Source organism: Sciurus carolinensis, chromosome 5, assembly GCF_902686445.1.
Source record: "Sciurus carolinensis chromosome 5, mSciCar1.2, whole genome shotgun sequence".
Lineage (NCBI taxonomy): Eukaryota > Metazoa > Chordata > Mammalia > Rodentia > Sciuridae > Sciurus > Sciurus carolinensis.
Window position 1 is genome coordinate 11,016,232 of NC_062217.1, and position 22,546 is coordinate 11,038,777.

Sequence of the window (22,546 nt, forward strand, 5' to 3'; positions counted from 1 at the left end):
AAGAGGTGTTGATTTTAGAAAATATGACTCAAAGGAATTACAAGCAAATATTAATTTACATTTTTTTATATCAAGTACACAAATGAAGCGTGGACTTTTTAAAATCCTTCAACTTGAATAGTAAATACAGCATGAAAATATATGCTTTTATCTCACTAAACAATGTTGTGAGAATAAAATTAAAACATAAAAATATCTTTACTTGGGCTGGGGTTGTGGCTCAGTAGTAAGAGTGCTTGCCCAGTGTGTATGAGGCACTGGGTTCAATTCTCAGCACCATGTATAAATAAATGAATAAAATAAAGGTCCATCGACATTGAAAAATAAATAAAGTTAAAATCTTTTCTTTAATATTCTCTGAATAATGAATATTATAAATGAATAATATTCTCTGAAGAAAATATTATATTTTACTATGCAAAAATTAATAATTACCTGTTTTCCCCCAAGGATTACATTGTGAAACAATGGCTAATGGCAGAAATTTTCTAGACACTACTATACATTAATTAATTAAAGTCAAAATGGGATTAATCAGAAAATTATTTTATACCTTAAAGTTCAAGATAGCAGATAGAGCAATCACTGAACTATTTCATGGTATTCTACATATTTGAAAGTTCCCATTTTGTACTTAGTTTACTTTTCTCATGTCCCAGGAAAGAGTGTCATTTGAACAGTTCCTTGTTCAAAAGTAAGTGGACAGTAGAGGTATTATTTGAGAGTTACTTTACAACCTCAATGATATTATTAATCACATACTCATAAAAATTATGACTGGGAGTTTTAGATTGGGAATTGAGGATGACCTCTGGCAAAGTTCACCAGGTCCCATCTGCATGGGAAATCATGACCAGCCTTGGAGAGAGGCCCCCAGAGCAGCCTTCTCCTGACTGCCTGCTGCTTCCAAAACACTGGCCAGACATTAGCTGTGCACACTGCCAGGATCAAACAGAGGCCAAAGGCACTGCTCATTTCATGGGGACTTAGTAATTAACTTTAACCAAGTTACATTTTTGCTCTAAAGTTTCTCTATGTTAACAAAAGCTGAAAATCAGCTTAGGAAAAAAAAATCGTATATGAATAATTAAGCAATTACTAAAACAAGACAGTAAAATTGTTCTTCCTTATCTGTCCTTCATGAAACAATTTTTCTAACCCATCCATATTTTAGCATTATCCAGATGAATAAATAAAAATCAAAAGGGCATCTCTGCTTTTATTCCTGAAGTATGAGCTGAAGGGAACAGGGGAAGCTCCTCCTCCCAACATTTTAAAACTTTTATTCTTAAATAAGCTTGGAATTTTAGAAAATTTGCAAAATAGTACAGGTTCTCCAGCTGAGAACATTATTTATTTCCACATTTAAATAAATGTGAACATTTATTAAATAGTGAGAACATTATTTAAACCCACATTTATTTGCTTTATCATTAATATTCTCTCTGCATGTATAGACCACACACACTATTTTCCTTTCTAAACTGTTGAAAGTAAATTGCAGACAAGATGTCAGTTTAACCCTAAATACATCACTGTACATTTCCTAAAAGGAAAGTAAGTCTCTGTAACCACACTACAGTGCTCAAGATCAGAAAAGTATACATTGATAATGATATCATTATCCAATCTATAGCCTTGATTCAAAATCCACTAAAATGTCCCACTCATGACCTTCACGACAAGAAAAGCATTTTCCTGGTCCAGGATCCAGCCAGGGCCACCTTCCCCTCTGCTGCCCTGCGTCTTTTGCTTGCTTTGATCTGAACAAGCTGCTCCAGTTCCCTTTGTGTTTCGTGACCTTGACATTTTGAGGAGCAGAAGCCATTTGTTTTGCAGACTGTCTTTCAGGTGGGTTTGTCTGATGTTTCCTCGGGATTACATTCAGGCTGGGCATTTGTGGCAAAAATATCACGCAAGTGGTGCTCTTCTCAGCCTCGTAGGAGAGGCCTGTGATGCCAGCTCATTCGTCACTGGTGAGGTCGATGGTGACTGCTTGGCTAGGTGGCTAGCACAGAGCAAAGAGTGTGACTTCCCCTTGTGATTAATAAGTCATCTTACAGAGGGATATCAAGAAAATATGCAAATACCCATTTCTCATATTTTCACCATTAATTTTTGCATCCACTGATGGTTCTGACTGAAACATCTGGTGTTTACCAGATGGTGATTTTTCTATATTTACTAATGAGTAAAAAACCTACAGGGAGAACTATCTTCTCCCCAGATTACCGACCTTCTCTGTTAGTATCGACTCATGGACTCATTCTGTTCCAGGGACTACAGTCCCCTCCTAGCACTATTTAGCACTATTTATTGGCCAATGGGAGCCTCTGCAAGCTGGTTCTCATGTCTTTTTGACAGATCATCATTTTTTGAGCATTTGTTTACTTTCTTACACAAGATGTTTCCAGCTCATCTCATATTCTTCCTGAAATTTGCCCCTGTATCAGGGAGCCCTGGTTTCAAAACACCATGCACTACAGACAACCACCCACAGCAAGAATTGTCTGCTCCAAACTGTCAATACTGCCAAGGGTGAGAAGGAGAAGCCCCAAGCTAGATAATGTGCATGCGTGTGTACATGTACACACACACACACACACACACACACACACACACACACACACACATCATGCCTTTACATATGGATCAGTCTATGTGAAAACCCAGGGGTCACACGACCCCCAGTTTCAAGCCAACACCCCACAGGCCATTCTACCCCTATGCCTTCTCCAACAGAAAAGAACTTGGTACTTATTATCCAGGATACATGTGTTTATTTCTTCAATTCCAGAATATACATGCATTTTTTTTCAGAACAGCTAACGCATCAACTATGAAAAACAAACCTAACCTACTAACCAGAGTTTAATATTTGTGTATACATATTTTCTTCTCAATCTGAGGATATATAGAGTTAAAATCCTGTTCCAAGTATTTGGGTTCACTTTTTTCTTTCCTCTTCCCTTCAGCATGATTATTCATCTGAAATCAGTTTTGGTCTGTATTCTGTTTTGACTTCTCCCTAAGAATGTTGATTCATTCAGAAATATTAACATGGATCTAGAAGTTGGAATCACATAAAAAGTCTCTCCCCTTCAGCATATTTACCTGGTCTCCCATCCCCAATCATTCCCATCATCTCCCTCTGGCCTTGGGTGTATACGATTATGTGTTTCCATAAATAAGCAGACATATGCATGTATCTGATTCCTCTGTTTTCTCCTTGTTCCTTCAGTAAGAGAAATGCTGCCCTTGAGCTTAGTGTATCAACCACCTTGATATCAACTACATGTCCCATCTTTCCTAGTTGTGGCCATGGCACTAAATGCCAATAAGATGGGAACGAAAGTGAACCTGCCCTTTGTAGGCCCTTCCCTGAAGGCAAGTGGGCATGAATCCCCTGCCGTCTTCCTGCTAGAACTTGACAACAGACAGAAAAGCATCCAATCGGGACCCCAAAAATGAAACCGCCGGCTCTGAATGTAAAAGCCCCCTACCAGTCCTTGACAACCACCCAACCACCTTTCTGTACTCTTACAGGAGGGAAGAAGTCCACTCTCTCTTTCCTTAGCCACTTTTTTTTTCTTTTTTTCCAATTCTTTTTGTTACAACTGCTCAGACTACAGATTAGCCACAAGGTCCTGGGGTGGGAAGATGATGGTGCTGTCCAGGCAATAAAAATGACTGGGGGTGGGGGTAAGAGGAAGTGTGACCGAGACTGCAGAGGCCTTGCCGGGGGGAAACGCGTGTGAGGCCAGTGAAAAGACACTGATGAGTTTGAAGCAGACAAGTGATTTGGGGTCTTGGTTCCAGGTCCCTGGTACGGAGTTCACAAAACCCTTGAAATTGTCTGAATGATAAGGACGAGAGGAGCATCATTTGTTATTCATAATAAGCTATTTTCAACCACACCTGAGCTTATGCTGATGAATAACTCAAGGGATGGGGGCTGGGAGCCAGAGGAACCTTCAGCCTGACCACCTACCCACCCAAGCCTAGGGCTGGAGATGGACTTAATCACCAGCGGCCAGTAGGAACAATCACCCTGTCCATAAAGCGTCCATAAAACTCTACACTACGGGACAGGATTTGGAGAGCTTCCAGGCTGAAGAACACAGGACATGCTAGGAGCGTGGCAGGGCCCCGGAGGGCACGGAAGCTCCACAGCCCACCTCCATCCTTGTCTAGCATCTCTTCCATCTGGCTGCTCCCAAGTTGGATCTTCTGTAATAAACCAGTAACAGAAAACCAAGGGACTCCCCGAGTAGCCATAGCAGGTTCAGTGCCCCTGTCTGAAATGCTTGAATTCAAAGGGGTTTCAGATGTTCAGAGTTTTTCAGATTTTGTAATATTTGTATAGACTTTACCTGTCGAACATCCCTAATCTAAAAGCCTGAAACCAAATGCTCCGAAATTCAAAACTTTCTTCTGAGGGTTCATACTCAATCCATGTCACAAACTATCAAGACTGAGGGAGGTTACGAGAATCCCCAATTCACAGCCAGTCAGTGAGAATTACAGATGGCAACTGGGCCTCTCACTTAGCACATGAAGTGGGAGCTCTCATGGGACTGAGTACTTGACCAACTCCAGATAGGCAATGTCAGACTGAAATGAGTTGTTGGGCACCCGGAGGTGCTGGCAGAGAACTGAACTGCATGGTTTGTGGGGAGACTCCACACATTTGGTATCAGAGGAGAAAAAATGTGTTTCATGTATGACAATCAGTTGATCCTTGAAAAGTGTTGTCCTGTCTATACTGAATAGTAGACTGGTATAGCTAGGTAAAGAGTATTTACAGGAAGTCCCTGCACTAGACCACCATATCCATGAGAACAGCATGGCAGAAGAACCAAAGAAAAGTAAATAGCACCAAAGTTATTTAGATTGTGTCGAGAGGCAGCCCCTCTGAAAGCCTTTGAGACCACGTTTCTACAAGCACTTCAGCAACTCTGCATCCATCACCACCAGTACAAGTTCCTCTGGCCATCCCTTCTCCTCAGCTGATCCAGCTGCCTCCTGGTCCCCTAAATACGCCCTCTCTCTTTTCCAAGCCACTGCAGTCTCTCTCCCAAGATTGTTGCACCATGATCAGTCAGGTCCACTGTATGCTTGGTATCTTTGTGGAACATTCTGCCAATGTCCTCCCCTCACCTAAACCTCCATGCCTTCAAGGACCTCATGCTCTAATAACCCTTTCATACCTCCTGTGAGCCACGAAACCTCTAGAACATTCCTCTTCGAATCCTTGGAGAAACTTCTGCTAATCTTGAGGCTTATTTTATCTGGCTATAAAATATTCTCTAAGTCCTTTTCGTCTATCAACAGCCTTGCCACAACGCCAAATCTGTAAAAAAAATCTGTCACTTATATTCTTTCTTCCAACACCAACTCATGCCATCCCTGTGAAGATGGCCCATGCAACCCCCAACCTCTCTGTTCTTTGAACCTCATCTCAAATAATTTGGCCATCTACTCTAGCCACGGAGGCCCATGTCATACCCTGATACCTCCTAACCCTCAATAACTGCACCATACCCAAGTTAGTGACTCAAAGAACACTGGGTTCTGACTGCAACACCATCCTCCCGGCTTGCTCCTGAATGCCTCCACTGAACCAGTGCTGACACCACCCATAAAGAGGGGACATTCTACAAGTCACCTGCCCCAGACTCCTCAAAAATGCTAGTGAAATGAAATACAAAAGAGGGCAAGAGAATAAGAACACACAATCAAAGGTATTGTGCAAACTGGACCATGAACAGGGTTCAAAAGCAAACAAAACTCAGACTTTGAGAGACAACTGTGGATATGCACAATGCAGCAGTGGTATTACTGGATGTTGGGAACTTTCTGTGCAGTGATAATGGCACTGCAGTCTGTGGGAACGTGCTCTTTCCCTTCAGCTGCCCTGGGAAGTATTCAGGAGTGACGTCATGCTACTTGTAAGCTTCTCTCAAATAGAACGGAAAGAAAACAGGAAAGGAAGGAGGGAGGAACTGAGGGAGGAAGAGAGGATGAAGGAGGGAAGGGCAAAGAAGGGGAAAGAGGAGCAGAGCAAATGTCAAAGCCTAACACTGGGTGAAGCCAGGGGAAGAGCAGGATCGAGGCACACAGCTCACTGGACTTCTCTCGAGGCTTAAAAATATCTAAAATAAAGAAGCCTCGGTGCAGCAAGATAACCCCTTGACAAAACCTTTGAGCTTAGTAAAATTCCATCTGATATGTACACATCCCTTTCTCTGTGTTCATCCAAACTAATGGAAAATATTTTCGGCTAAGAAGGTAGTTGGTAGAGAGCGCGCTAAACAAGGCCCTGGGATTCCTCTCCCACTCCAACGGCACGGTGCACGGCTTCCAGTCACCAGCGCACAGCAAGGCGGCCTGCTCACAACCATCGATGCTGTTATAACTGCGCTTTTGAACATCATCTCGCAATCTGGCCGGTCCACTCCACGGGAAAGAGTCCCAAAAGTTAAGTGGCTGGCTCAAAATGTTGGCATTTTATTTTAAAATCTCATTTCACATTATCTTCCCCAAAGACCACAGCAAGCAGTTACCTTTCTCTGTTCGTGTGTTTTGCATACCAGGGATACTAGACGCTCCCTGAAATCAGGACAGCACCACTCCCCCGCCACCATGGACCCTGTGCCAGGCACTGCTCAGCACCAGTAACACACAATTAAACACGACAAGCACCACCGTGCCCACACGCTCCTAATGTTCTTATGGCATAATCCGACAGTGGGCCATTAATTGCACGATTAATACTCTCATTACACTGACAGTAAATGCTTCAGAGAAGTGTTGGGATGCTTCTGAGAGTGAGGACCCCAGCACGACACACCGGGAATGACCTGAGATGGGCTTTCAATATTATGTATCTACGGCGTGATGAACTTCACATCCCGATGATACTGCAATTTATAACATATGGTTTTTAAAATGTGGTTTCGTAACTGTGGTAAAAGAGGGAGAAGGGATGGGACTGAGGTTGATGGAGAACACCAGTCAGGGGAGTCACGCCCTTCAAACGCCTGATCTCCCCTAACCCCCGCCACGAAGGACAGGGCAGGGACTGTCTCTCCATTGAGACACGGTAATAGGTCAAAAATCACACTGTTACTTCATGTGTGACAGCATGTGATGGACCCGTCTCCCGGCTTCTCTCCACCGTTTCACAATAACTCCAGGCAAAAATTTCAGACTAAGCTTAGAAAAATATATCTGCACAATAAAACACACTTCTACACGTGATCCGTGTAAAGTTAGGAGAATAAGGGACGCCACCTTGGTATTTAAGTCTCTTAACTTACATGCCATCGTATGTGCTCTACCAGTTTAATGGACATGTGACAACAAAATGTTCTTACTCACACTGACTCTTATTCAAGATTTTACCATGTGAGCTTGTTGCAGCAAAACCTAAATTAACCAAATTCTAATGATTCAACAACCACAATAAAAAATTCAAAGATAAAGGTGGGGGGAGCCCCTGCAGAAGCCATGAAAGTCCTCCAGGAATAAGCTTCCCAAGCAAATCATTTATATCCATGGCTATACAGTTACACACACACACACACACACACAAACACAATGTGTGTTCCAAGAATGTCCTAATGTCCTTCTGGGGAACAATTACTTCTGTAGGAATATAGACACACAGCCCTGGGCCTATAATACCAATGCATAAAGAAAAAAAAAAATTGCTGCTTAAAATAGGGGAACACAGCAAAGTTATGCATAAGTAAATAGTCTAAAATCAAGGCTAAAAAAGTAAGATTGGAATAAACTAGGAAAAATATGAAAAGGATTTTATAAATTTTAGATACAAATTTTAGATTTGCAAATTTTCATATGTGAAATCTTACCATTTTCCTTTGTCTGATAAGGAAGAATCACTAACACAGGAGACCAGATAAAAACACCATTACATGTTGACAAGCAGGAAGGAAAGAAGGTAATGCTCACAGGGAGAGGAGAGAAGAAGTCTGTTCTGATCTAACAAAGGAAAAATTGGAAGAGAAAAAAAAGAGGAAAAGTGTGGACTACATGGCTTAATTGTCACTGGAAGAAAATGAACTGGGAAATGTAGATGTGCTAAAAAAAAATGGGTCATGAAATTGACTACTGGACAGTTGTACAAACTGTTCACTGCACAAAGGAACTGGGTCAAGGGGGCAAAGCAAAGTCTCGACGTGCTTGTTGCTAGGCTGGACTTCCTGTCGAACCCTGAGCGTTTTTTCTATTCCACACAAAGCCTGGGTCCACTTGCCAAGCCTCAAGACCCAAAAGCTGTACCCACTTGAGGGGAAATTTTCTGAAATCTGCACAAGTGCTTCATTTGTCCTTGAGGAAGGCCAGCAGTCAGACCCGCCACCAGTCCAACCCCACGACTCCCCAGTGGAGTCTCCCAGCCCCATCCAGCCTTTCCTCTGGGATGTTCTTAGGTCCCCTCACTACTTGTTCAAAATTCAAAACTAGCTTAATATTTTCTCCTTTCCATTTGGTGTTAAAATCCATTATTCCACAGTTGATAACAATTTATGTTGGGCTAAAATAATTTATGTATTACTAATAGAAAATTTCTAATAAAATTTAGAATATGATTTACTCCCCAAAAGGGGTTAAGTATAACTTTGAGTGAATTATTTAAATGCAAGTGCTGCTCCTAATTCAGTCACTCTAATGGTTCACAGGATCTCATGCTGTTAGGTGCTACAAATATCAGCTGTGTACATGAGGAACAAACCTGCACCTCCTAGAAAATAGTCTCCCCTCAGGCTGTAACAGAAGCAAAGAGCTATCCACTCTACCTCCAACTCTGCCAAATGTAAGTCACTATGCTTCCATCTCCATACACTTTCAAGTTTCCTACTTCAAAAACCAAACAAAAAACTCCACAGACAATATAGCAAAACTGTTACCAAACTGCACTGGCCAATGGTTCTTTGTGCTACAGGTTCTCACTTTACATCGAGCAGTGACTACAAAATAGGACATGCTCATTTAGGAAAGGTTACAAATCACAGGTTCATTAAACAACTTAATATGCATGTGTAACATATAGGACTGTCAAGGAAAAGGAAGTGTGTCTGTATGTCAGTTGAATTAATAGGAGCTTTTCTGATTTCTACTTAAACACATAGTGAGCAACCGCTTCATGGAATTGCTAATTAGTAAACCTTTAAGCTGTCTTCTAGAACTAGACACCCCAACAGGGTCACGAAGTTTTCCTTTTACCTCGAATAACGTAATTATCCAGTGCCTGCTCCATCCTCTTCAGTGCTTCAGTTCTATCCAAGCCATAGGTGATCAGCTAAAAGCAAACAAGCAGAGACAACATTTATAGCTACCTACATGAAAAACGATTCAATCTAGGAACACGTAAAATGTTTCATAACAGACTTCCCAAGATACCTTTTGAAACTTCACAGTGGTTCAGTTTTTAATGTAAAATGTGCCAGTTAAGATTTTTTGAGTAAATAATTATTAGAATCCAGCGATTTCAGACTTTTACATTTCATTTTCATTATAAAGAGTTATTTGAAAAAACAATAATAACAAAAAACAAGTAAAAACTTTAAAAGAAGATAACATTAAATGTGGAACTGGGTAAGACTTTTTTATTTCCCTATTTTTCTGTGATTTCCAACTTTGATACACTGAACAGGTAACATAAGCCACCAAAAAGTACATAAACTTTTAAATATAAAAAATGAAAGAAAAAAGTCTATTTCTATTATTTTTCACACATAATAGGACAATGAAGCAAAGGGCACAGGCATGAGAAAAACAGAAAGGCCTTCCTGCTCTACAGAATTCTGTGCCTATTTAAATGTATCTTATATAAATTAATAAATAAGAACTTAACTATTCATTAAGGATTTTTCTGGTGGTTACATTAGTCATTCTATAGATTGGAATTACTTTGGAAAATATTGTAAAGTCTACAATATTAAACCAGTTTGAAAATTAATTCACAAGCCATTATTCTGAAAAGTATACATCTAAAAATGAAATCTCAGCTACTTAAAAATTCATTTATAATTTTTATGTATTTTTATGTTTTAATTTTTATTTATTTATTTATTTATTTATTTATTTATTTATGCATCAGATAAAACTGGCCTAGAGGTTTAATTAGATCAACAGGGTCGATCTGATGGGGATATATTTTTATTCTTTAATCAAATTAGGTTTCTCTAATAAACAAAAGAGCTAAGGTTCACTTTAACATTATTAGTGTAAAAACAAAGTAAAAAATAAAATTAAAAAGTTTAGTTTGTTTACTACAACTACGTTAAAAGTACACTTGGGGGAAAAACCACTTATGAAACAGAGTTTAATTAAAAAAAAAAAATAAAGAGATCATTCCTCAATGTAGATTTAATATTTTTGAGAACACAGGATTTTCAAATAAAATACACAGTTTTAACTGCTGCAATACTTTAGATACTATAAAGTCTTAAGATTTCAAACATTAAAAAATTTAAGTAATGCTAATTATTCAGTCTAGAAAGTTAAACTTAGAAAAGACAAGTTGACAAAACCACATATTATATTCTTATATAATATGTAATTGGGCTGGGGGTGTAGTTCAGTGGTACAGCATTTGCCTAGCATACAGGAGGCCCTGGGTTTCATCTCTAGAACCACAGGGGTGGGGGAGGCGGGGGGGAGGCAAATCAGAAACTTAATCATGTCAATAATTAATTGACTTAAGTCACTTAAGTGACTATTAATTTGCAAGAAAAAATTGAGTAAGTTAAAAGTACTCTGAACAAACACTGCCTATCAGTCCAACTTCTTATCATCACCTGATACTCATACTTTTATCTTAGGCCATTTTCTCAAATTGCCAAAAAACGACAACTTAATTCCTTCTTGTGCTATGAGGTGGTTGGTGGCCCGGGGTGGATGTTTTCCAGTGTGTGTACTGGTGGAGGTGGATGATATGCTTGGGGAGGACAGAGTATTGCAAATGAATGTGGTCTTTTTTTTCTTTTTTGGTGATGCTGGGGATTTGAACCCAGGGCCTTGTGCTTATAAGGCAAGCACTCTACCAACTGAGCTATATCCCCAGCCCCCTGAATGTGGTCTTGAAATAAGAGAAGAAATCCTCGGTTTCCATTTTACATCAGTATAACTGTTTAATTATAATAAATGATTCAGGTAAAGGCCCTATGTCAGACTTTTTAATTAAATATGCACATTGTTCAGAAGAAAGCCAGGAAGAAATGGAACTAACTTTTGAAATCATAGGATCGTAATAAATGCTGATATCACTTCCTGGTTGGATACCACTGTCAACCCGGACCTGGGAGGGAGAGAGAAAAATAAAAGTGACTTCATATTGGGCAGACTTTTTTTAAAACCACAAATTAAATTTCCTTGGAGAAACTAGATAGTTTCAATCTCAAGTAACATTCCAATTCCTGGACATTAGATAAACAACCAGAAAATGCAGACACCAGCCCATCTTGATCTGCTCACATGCCCTACAACATAAACACTCTGCTACCAAAGGAAGGAACTAGGAGTGAAAGGGGGGGAAACCTTATACACCCCCGCACCAGTGCCCCAGGATGCTCTGCAGCTCTCTGCTGGTGGGGACCATGCCCCTTCTCAGGGGACTCCCGCCTGACCCCCAGGGCCCGCTGCCTCCCCTCCGCGAGGGAAACGGCCTGGCCTTTCATGTCCGCAGCACTTTCCTTTCTGCCGCACCCTCTCAGCTGTAAAATGCTATTTTCTGTTACTGTTGGTCCCCTGAGGCCTTCATGTTTACACAGCTTTTCCCATGGCTTTGCTTTGTGAGGACACAGCCCCAATTAGAGTTCTGATTTTGCGATTTTCATGGGGGGAGAAATAGCACAAGTTCCAAATACGCTTTTGAAGAGCCAGATGCTGTTAACCAGCCAGCAAGTTAGTTAGGACATCACTGATCCTTGTTTTCATCTCCCAGTTTGATATCAGCAGTAAGGCACGGAGGTTAGCCATGTAAAACTTTCAAAATGAGCAGTTGCTGAGGACAGAATAGTTATTAAATTATTGTGACCAAGTTTTGGAATCTGAGGTATTTAAAAGCTAATCAAAATACTGAAGCCTGTCAGGCATATCCTAAGGGTCTTGAGGATAGAGGAATTTAATCGAAGCTCCTGGAACAGCAGGACTTTGATGCCCAACATTGTACAGGGGTGGGCAGAGAAGAGCGGAAGCGCCCACTCATCACCTGTGGGAAGAAGCTGGCCTCATAAACAGCAGCTCATCTGTCTGCAGCAAGGCAGGGAAAGGTCAACGCAGCGGCTGTTAGGCCTTTAATATTTTAATTTAGGCAGTTATCAAGGGACCACATGTAGAACCTCTTGTCTAGGATAGCCACATGAGGGTAAGATGATGGCTTTATTACACAGTGACATCAAAAGATAAGCCATAGTTTCACTCTCTTCAAAAAAAAAAAAAAAAAAAGACCACTATATTCTCCCTGTAAGGTTTTAAAAGAGAACGTTATCTCCAGAGGGCTTTTATTTCCAAATTTGCAAACACAAACAAAAATACAGATATTTCTATTCACATTCATACATTCTATTCACTCAGCATATGTACAAAACATACTTGGCCTTCGATTGTCTGGAAACATACTTTAGAACATAAACTAAATTCTATCACATTCCTGGTGTTAATTTAAAAAAAAAAAAACAACAACTAGAAAAAATTAATAGGGTGGCATTGAAAGCAGAGGATACCAACCTACATGCCCCCACATTCAGGTAGCAAGACCATCAGGTTACAACTGAAAACATGACTGTGCAATCAGTTTTCTTCATTTTAATACCAAAAAGTTAAAGAGCTAACTTTGTCATCGTGTCACATGTAAAACCATAGCATACTTACTAATGAGACTGTGTTTAAAACTGAGATCCGTAGAAGTTCTAAAACTTTTGACTTTAAATATATCCTATCATTGCTACATAAACTGCTATAAAGCTAGTGGGAAATTTTGATGTTCATCTCACTGGTGAAATAACAGACAATAAAGAATATTTATTACATCTTCCTGTAGTTCATAACTTAAAATTTTAATTATCTTGAATAATACCATCCTAAAAGTTAAGTGACCCAAGGCTCCTAGATACATGTGTCTCTCTCATTTACTAAAATTATGAACATAGAAAATATACCATTTTAATTTTAAAACATGGGGTAAAAATCAAAATATGTGTGATTAACACATGTAAGCAAATTGACATTTCCAATTTGAAATTGTAACAAAGCATGAAACCCCTATTCTATAATTAACTGTTTATAAAGTTTTTTCCAAAAACTAATTTCTAACAATTAAGAGTCAAATCAAGTGCTCATTCCTCCAAGGAAACAAAAGTCATATAAATTTGCAGTGAATGTTCAGGAACAAAATCAAACAGAAATTAAACCAAATTTTCTGAGCAGAACAAAATTGCAGTCTGAAAATAAATTTACAAAACAAAATTATCAAGAATTAGAAAGGAAATCTTCATCTTTGCCATATTGATAAATTTCAGGTTTAAAGATGCAAGTGAAAAGTACAAACCGTAAGTCAACTCTTAAGTATGTAGGCTTGTGACCAAAAAGGTAAGAGCAAACATGGTTCTCAAGTTAAACTGACTGATTTAGTTTTAATAAGGCAAGGAGGGAAAACCAACTACGCCCACAACGAGAACACCCATGCAGCTCTGTATGAGATTCTCAAACCACTGCTCAGAAACCTCCAGCATAATTGAAACTGCTTTCCCCAGTACCACAGTGGACCCTGGGAAGTATCAGACGTCTCCCACCCTTCGTTCTCAATTCACCTCTCCCCCTAAGCCCAACTCCCAGCCCGCCATGTCTACCTGACAAGTGACAGCCCAATCTGATTAAATGCTTCCAAGGGAGGGGACTCGTGGGCCTCCATGACAGGCCAAAAGTGATCACCATGGAGATACATAATTACAGCTGTCAACGCATCTACTGTCCTGCTGACATCAATTTGATTGCTCCCAGCAATAATGATAGACAAAGCTTAGTGTGCACTCTCCTGCACCCAATCACTTTATCTATTCCTTGGTCCATTTAGCTGACATGCAACATTCACACAAGCAAATAACAGCAGTAAGCAGAACATTTAAGGCATTTTAATTGTTTTTTCTTTCTATGGATGGCTCACAACTGCAAATGTTATTACATAAAACTCCTGCTGCAGCATTAATTGAAGAAAGATTTGGTGGGACAAAACCTGTAGGGGGTATAGTTTGTCCATTATCACTTGTACTTTCAACAGGTCTCACGTTTGAAAATTGCAAATTACAAAAACTTGCGAGGGCAAAATGTTTGACATCCTGTTAGCTATTACAACGTGGTGAAAACTTCTAACAACTGGAGTAATCATTATCAATTCTTATTTAATACTTTTTGTTTGATTAAAAAAGTGTTTAGATATGTCCCTATGATACTTATTTTCTCATCAGCTATTTAATGTCACATAATGCCTGTTCAATCTTTACAATTTTTTTTCTGCCTTCAGGCTTTGAACACAGCATGGAGTCTCCAAGCCTAGAAAGGGTCAAGTCCCTTTAGAAAGCACATGGACAAAAACAATTTAAAAAGTGAAATAAATCATATATCCAATAACATCTTCAAATTTAGAATTCTTCCTGTAATCTTTCACCATCTTCTTGCCAGTAATCAAGCTGAATAATCATATTCACAGATGGTGCGGCCCCTGTCAACCACCAGCCAACATGGTGTCACGTATCTGTGCACTTACTACCTTGATTAAGAGAAAGGGAATGTCCTTGTTCTTTTCATGCAACTGAAACTATTTAAAGAGCAGTTACTAAAGATAGAACAACTATGGAATAAAACGAACAGATCACTTTTTCTTAACTGGTATAAACAATATGAACTCTTAAAGTCAGTGACACTTACTAGACTGAGGCACACTTTATTTTTCTTAATCCAGTTCTATTACCAAGATGATTTTGTGCTTAAGTTTCTTGACATTTGAGTATCTGGGGAAGCTGCACTCAATTTATTGAAGAGACTAAATTGTAACACACAAAAAAAGTCATTTACTGTTCTTCCTTAGGATTACATGATCTTTCTCGTTACAATTTTCAAAAGAACTGGGAACCTTGTAAACCATCATTTATGTCATCAGATGTCTCTGAGCTTCCCTTGTCAAAAGAATTCTGTCTCTCCTGAACATCATAAAGTACAAAAAAATTTTTTTAAAACAAAAACACTGATTCCCCATGAATTACACTTGTCCCTCAATTTTCACCCTTTGGTGTTGACTTGCTTTCACATAAAAGTACGACATAAATCAAGATTTTAACCCCTCAGCTGGTATTACAGCTTAATGACTTACACCAGGTAGATGTATCGGCTCTTGGTACTGAGACAACCTCCCAATAGACGGTAAACCAAAAGACTTGTAGGGGTCCTGGAAGTTCAAAGGAAAGGAAACACAGTCTTTGAAATATAAATCAGCACAAGTAAGGTTAGCTACGACGAAGCAGCATTCATAGCTCTATTTTTAACATACGGTATTTACCGAATCACAGATTTTGGAATGCTACTGTCTTACCCACTAGACAACTCAGAAGTGTATTTAAAAATCAAACAGAACTGCAAGCAGAATTTAGCCTGACCTTGATCATACTTTATTGTAATTGGTAAAATTCCAACTTTTTATAAAACTTCTTAGAATGCCTTGGGCAAAAATAAAATAACCTAGGCTCTACATCAAAACATGCTCAAGTTCAGAACAACAAATGTGCTGCACTAAAGATATTTGTTTTTCTTACTTCTCAAAACAGCTCACATATGGTAAAACTTGAGAATCCCGGCTCTTCAAATAAAGACCTGAAAAGAAACACTGCACGTGCTGCTAGATATGTATTCCATTTAAAAAGATCTTAGATCATCAGAATAAATAACAAATAAGTTCAGTGTCACCAGAAAGACATATCCCTTAACACACGATGCAGAGCAGGAGGGGTAGTAATAGCCATGACAAAACTTATTTTCAAGCTGCTTTAAAAAGATTGACACAGTGTTCAAAAGTCTTAAACAGACACCACTGATTTGTTTTTCTATATTGACAGACATTTCTGAGTCTAAAAGTAAAAGTGCAAATGTTGCCTTGCGATCTTGTCTTAATCATTTGAAAAAAAGCATTTTCAGGTACTGAGTGCTCTATTTCCTGATTCATATAGTTATAAAATAATATGAGTACTGAACTAAGAACTGATGAGTAAAACCCATAATTAAAATTGTGAAACAAAAATACATGCTTTATCGAAAACTTTACAATTTAAATTTTAATCAATACTTCCACGTAATCATAAAGGAAAAAACGAGGAAAAAAAACTGTTGGAAAAAAGTTTAGTAAATACAGAATCAACAATTAACCTGTACCCAGGGTAGGCTCTTTTTAAAAAACTCACAGAAAATTATAACTATTTCTTGTTAACAGGGTTGAAAAACAAAAGGAAAGAAAACAAAAACCATAGTCCATTCATGCTCAGGAATATTAAATCGATGCTTGTTGCCTCTTTACTGGATTGGTAGCTATTTCTCCATCCAGAAATATATGAGAATGAACTAAACTCAATTCTTTAAAACCATTTTGAATTATGTCAAAATCATCTAAAGTTTTCTGGTTTGATTATGGATCCCATCATCAAATACTTGACACAGGAACTAAACCAGGCATTCCTGTGGATGAGCTACACCAGGTCTCCCGACTCGGGACACCCCCACCACCCTCGATCACAGCACCACTGGTTTTACCTCAGCATAAACCCGGCATTCGACGGCCCAGCCATTAATGGGAATATCGGCTTGTTTGTGCCTGAGAGGGTAACCCTTAGCAACACGGATCATTTCTTGGACTAGGTCCAGGCCAGTGATGCATTCTGTGACAGGATGCTCAACCTGCAAGGCCAAGATGTGCCAGTCAATGAGTGAAGCAAAAGGTATGTGAGTAGAATTAGACGAGAAAGTTTCCAAAAGTTGCTGGGTAAAACGAAGTCAGTTATATTAACAATCAATTATACTTGAGTAAAAAACCCTCAGCCGGGAGAATAAGATGAAAGAATAAACACAATGGGGCACACAAATCATGATAATCAAGAAACACACCTAAAAAGTATTTGTAAACTATCTGTATTACTTTTCCCAATTTTGATTTACTTGTGGTCCAACAATGTTGAACAACTTAACTTGAAACTGACTCTCAACTGAAAAACACATTTATTTTGCTGCAAGTCTTGCTGTGGCTGATAGTCAGGCTGTTCTGCTACACTTAACATGGCATCTGGAGGGGCAGCTTATGATTTTCCAAAGCACTGATCGGGCCGCATCTCAGCCACTTGCATGCTTTCACTAACCTGTCCTGACAAGCAGCCAGATTAGCGTGATCTTGCATCAATGCAGTGCAGCAGAAAGGAGCAGATGGAGCCTGCAGGTTGCTTTCCCTCCAGACTGACCTGGGCAGTGCTTAGCATGCACAATAGCAAAGCAGAGCTAGTGAATCACTCTGCGCTCTCAGCAAATTGCAGAGAACTGCTCCGGTTGGTGCTGTCACGGGAGTACCTGGCCTTCCACACTAACACATGGGATACATATGTGCAAAAACATGCACTGACATGCAGGCACACCAACAGGGATACGTGTCATGGTAACTTGATCGATCACTCATAAATTCCTAAACTAAAATAAAGCCAATTATGGCAGTACAGAAGATAATCTGCCTGCCTTTGAAAACCTGGAAAAAGTTTTAAGATTTTAATAAAACTTTGGCCATAGCTGCAGCTTTGATACTGATTTTCTTCCTTGTAAAAATTAAGTATGTCCTGATGCATTTCACAATAGTTTCATTGCCATGACATGTCATATTTCATATATGGACACAGGAAAAGGTCAGTGAACAAGCAAATTATCTTTCCATCTTCAGCTACACTAATTGAAGGACAGGACTTAGTCATTATAATAATCTTGAAGCTTATCATAAGCAGACAATGCCATGGTCTTAAAAAAAAGCTTGGTAAAAATAAACAGATGGCATCCATAATTAGCTCTGTGTGTGTTATGAGTTTGTTTACAGTTTCAACAACATTTTAAGACATTTTGACATAATTTTAATGACAAATCATTGCTAAAATAAGCATCTACCCTTTACAAAATAAATGTGACACTAAATAAAGATCTTATTAAATGGTTTAAAATATATTTTTTGAAAGTAAATTATGGTTTATGAGAAGTAAGACTATGTGATAAACATAACAAGGGAGAACAAGAGTGAAGTCTCGATTATTGCTAGAACCCATCTCGAGGGAGAATGAGTCTCAGCCCTCTACTCAAGAGGGGAAATCTGTTGGTGCCCACCACCGTGTAAAATGGTGGTATGTGCACATCCTTGCTGGGGGCGAAAACAATTTTAAAAACTAAGTGAAGGATTCAGTCTCCTCTTGCCCAGAAAAGTTAAGTAATACCTACAAGGCAAGTACACACATGTGGAATGAATGACTGAATGAAGGAAGGAACAGCAATCCCAGTAGCCCACAGTCGGCTGCAGAGGTGGGGCTGGGAATCCTGGCACTCCAGAGGTGCTGTCTCCTGCAGCCTGTACCTTCTCATGAGAAAAAGCTATGAAAGCGGAAGGGAAACAGAAACGCCTGTCCAGCGATGTGTGGTTGTCCTCACACTACTACAAAGGTTTAAACATCCAAATTTATTTTGAAGCACTGTTTTACCTATAACTGTAGAAAAATAAGTATATGAGAATCCCTTTGAATGGAAACCAAAAATGGACTCATTTTGTTCCAAACTTGGCCTTGTTTATCAAATATAATACAGCATTTCACAATCTAAACTAGAGAGCTGTGAGGAATTCAAATTAACTAGGTAACCAAAATATCGAGCTTAAAATAGTAAAATCTTTACTTAAAGAATTGTCTTTAAAACTATTCACTTAGGTACATGTATTGTCAAAGCCTGCAGAGTAGTTTAATATGTCTGAATTTCTCAGGTAAAATATATCTTCTTTAAAATGAAACTTATTACTTCTGAAAGAAACCCTTCTCTAGACATAGAACTCCAAAGCAACTCAATAAAATGTGAAAAATTCCTTGAGACGTTGGGGTATCATCACCAGCATCGGGAATCTTGCCAGGGTTACAGAGTTTACTTCACTAAGTACTTCCCCCGCACCTCTGAGGATTCAGGGATGGTTCCCTCTTAACCACTTGAGTGATCAGGGGTACACACTGGAACACAATGGCTCCCATGCCAAAACACCACTGAATAGAAGGCTTTAAAATATCTTTAGAAGGTAGTTAGGGAGGGAGGGAGGGAGACATGGAGGAACGAAAGAAATGGTTAACTAAAACAAAGGATATAAAAGGAGAAAAAAGAGCTAGAGATTAGTGTCTGATAAACCAAACTCCTCCAGTCTCACCTAGAAGAAAAACCTAACTACAGAAGCCTGATGTCTGTTCCAAGGCTACGGTGTGGAGGAGGTGTGACTAACACAAATTTTCTAAGAAAGACACCTCATCTGTTACTGGGTCACAAGCCTCGCTACTCTGCAAGAAGAGGGGTCTGTGTGCTTCCTCCTATTGCAAAGCATCTCCATGGGTGGGAATCCCAAGGAACACACTTAAACTTTCAAAATGCAAAGAGCAATTCCCTTACTGTCATTCCACCCTCACTAAGCAGACTTTCAGAACCTGGCTTCATGTGGTTTTTCCTGCCCAATAGAAATGTTCTTGTTCCAAAAAACACATGAATAATGGCTCCACTAAGATAATTTTATTTTGCATTGTAGATTAATATTAGAATTTAAGTACATAAAACTTGCAATTTAGTCAGCAAGAACACCAAAAAAAAAAAAAAAAAAAAAAAAAAAAAGAAATCACACATATAAAAACAGAGTAAGCCCTGCCAAGTTAGAATTTTTGGATCCTCAAAGACAAATTTCTGGTTGAAATACATTCATCACAGTGGAACCATACTGCAGGGTCTATTAGCAGACTAATAATAATAATAATAGCAGGGTCCATTATTGATAAATCAGTTTGTATCAGCAATACCCCTAGCTTACCAGGAGAAAAACTCCATAATCAAATGCCAGATCATGGGACATAATCATGTACAGGGAGTAGAATGAATATATATATAGTTCTATATACCTACACCAATGGTCACAAATGGCTAGCTTTTTTTAATAGATCTACTTGCTACTTAAACTTAGTTTTGTTCAAGTCAGGCACTGAGGCATGTCTATAGCCCCAGCTACTTAGGAGGTTGAGGCAGGAGGATCACTTGAGCCCAAGAGTTAGAGGCCAACATGGGCAACATAGTGAGACCATATCTTAATTAATTTTTTAACTTCTTAGTTACTATCAAGCTGTTTTTCTAGACCTCTCTGCAGCTCCCTCTTAATTATCTGATGCTACCAAATTGACTTTCCCCCAAAATAAGCCCATCAAACACAAATGTGAGGTAAGCTAGGTTTTATTTCATCTCTGAGTGCTTAATTTCCATAGTGATGAATTTAGAAACTAAATCTTTCTGCCTCTGGGCTGTTATCCACCTTCCTGATTCTCAGAATTGTAAATCTGACACTTCAGTTTTCACCTTGAGCCTTACCCCTCAGTTTTAAATATAAACTAGGAAGAATGCTAAAACTCGTGAGTGAAACAAAGAGGAGATCGTGACAGTCCTGAAGTATCCTCGTACGAGACACTTTCTGACAAAGGAAAGAAGATAAGTGTACAGTGGAGAACTGTGGAGCCACGCCTGGACCACAGCATCACACCAACAGGGGAACAGTCTCGTGCCTCCGGCATGGTCTCACAGAGTCACCTCCATGCCAGAAACATCAGTGTGGGGTGGTCCCCCAAACTGCAGAGATTAAATCTAGTCATGAGTAAGCACACAAAGCCCCAAAGGAGGAACGTTCTATAAAGTCAACGGCCTGGGCTGTTAACGTCAAGATCAGCCAGGCATGGCGGCCCACACCTACAATCCCAAGAGCTGGGGAGGCTGAGGCAGGAAGATCATGAGTTCAAAGCCAGATTCAGCAACTTAGTGAAGTCCTAAGCAACTTAGTGAGACCCTGTCTCTAAATAAAATATAAAAAGGGCTAAGGATGTGGCTCAGTGGTTAAGTGCCCCTGGGTTCAATCCCTGGTCCAAAAAATAAGTGTAGATCATATGGACCAAAAAAGACTAGAATTGATACAGATTAAGATGGATTTGTTTCAGATTAAAAGAGAGAAAGGAGAAAGGAGACATAACAACTAAATGTAATATATGATCCTGAGTCAGAATTTTTTTTCTTTTGCTATAACAAGCCTTAGTGAGACAACTGCTGAAATTTGAATATAATCTGTAGAGAGGATGATAGTAATATGTGAATATTAAAAAGTGCTGATTTTGACAGATGCTGTAGTTATATTTAAAAAATTGTCCTGTATTTAGGAAATACAGACATATTTCAAAGTAAAGAGGCACCAGGCCTGCAATTTACTCTGAACTATTTCAGGTAAAGAAAATACAGATGACTACACACGTGTAGGTATATAGAGAAAGCAAATGTGATAGACGTCAGGGAATACAGAAACCCTCTGTATCATTGCAACTTTTCTGTAAGTCTGAAATCATTTCAAATAAAAGTCAATAAACGTAAAGCAACATAACTTAAGACTGTTTTTCATATCACAAAACATGATTAAAATAAAGATGTCTAATTTGATCAACCTTTTCTCTCTTGTCAGAATCCTCCCACTGTGTCAAATAAAAATAGCTCTCCAACAGCAGGTAATTCATTCAATACGTTTTTTTTCTCTGACCTAAACGTTTAAATATTTCACTGTGATATTTACCTAGTAGCTCCTAAAAGTGTAAGAACAGGTAACCAGATAACAAGCAACCCTTCCTCAAGAACAGTGAGATTCAGGGAATTTTAACTACATCTATACAATAACTTCAAATGAAAATTGGCAATAAGAGGAAGGGTGGACAGAGTCGTGGGGGTGAGGTGAAAGGTGGGCTCCCGGGCACTGATGGTGGAAGAGGCACACAGTGGTCCCTGAACAGAGGGGTCTTTGGCCTTCACTGTCCAGCAGCCAGTGTCCACATGCACACACTTGCTCAAAACTCCACTGTTGTTTACAGAGAAAGAACACGAGACACATTCAAGGGCATGTGGTGAGAAACTAGAAACAATTTTTAATTTCCAGATAACGTCATTTTAAATTAATATGATTTTAAATGACATCTTTATTAAATACATCAAGTCTAAATGAGCAGATATGACAAAGAGTTGGTTTGTGAATGCTATCTGCTGTAAGCTTAATCAGCTAGATTCAACTCAAGCACGCAGTGTAGGTGTGGACAGACTGTCCCCTTACATAAAACTGAGTTTTAAAACGGTGTTCAGCATAATAGGTCTCTACCTTTTTAGTTTCTGCCTTTTTAGCTTGTTGTTACTTCCTTCCAAAAGGATAGCT

The 22,546-nt window shown here is 39.1% G+C and overlaps 1 protein-coding gene and 2 non-coding genes across 4 annotated transcripts in view; all 3 read right to left on the bottom strand.

Annotated features, from left to right (window-relative positions):
* Pcca (propionyl-CoA carboxylase subunit alpha) overlaps window positions 1-22,546 on the bottom strand; it is a 358,996-nt gene that overhangs the window by 161,130 nt on the left and 175,320 nt on the right. For both annotated transcript variants that reach the window (XM_047554213.1, XM_047554212.1), the window contains 4 exons: window positions 16,822-16,965; window positions 15,395-15,469; window positions 11,258-11,326; window positions 9,250-9,325 (listed from right to left, as the gene is read on the bottom strand). In XM_047554213.1, coding sequence (XP_047410169.1) covers window positions 9,250-9,325; window positions 11,258-11,326; window positions 15,395-15,469; window positions 16,822-16,965 — 364 coding nt within the window. The remainder of the gene's footprint in view (window positions 1-9,249; window positions 9,326-11,257; window positions 11,327-15,394; window positions 15,470-16,821; window positions 16,966-22,546) is intronic.
* Window positions 10,114-10,202, bottom strand: LOC124986043 (small nucleolar SNORD12/SNORD106). Its single transcript, XR_007108953.1, has one exon. It is a non-coding gene; the product is annotated as a small nucleolar SNORD12/SNORD106 (small nucleolar RNA).
* On the bottom strand, window positions 11,017-11,090 carry Trnai-uau (transfer RNA isoleucine (anticodon UAU)). The gene has a single exon. It is a non-coding gene; the product is annotated as a tRNA-Ile (tRNA).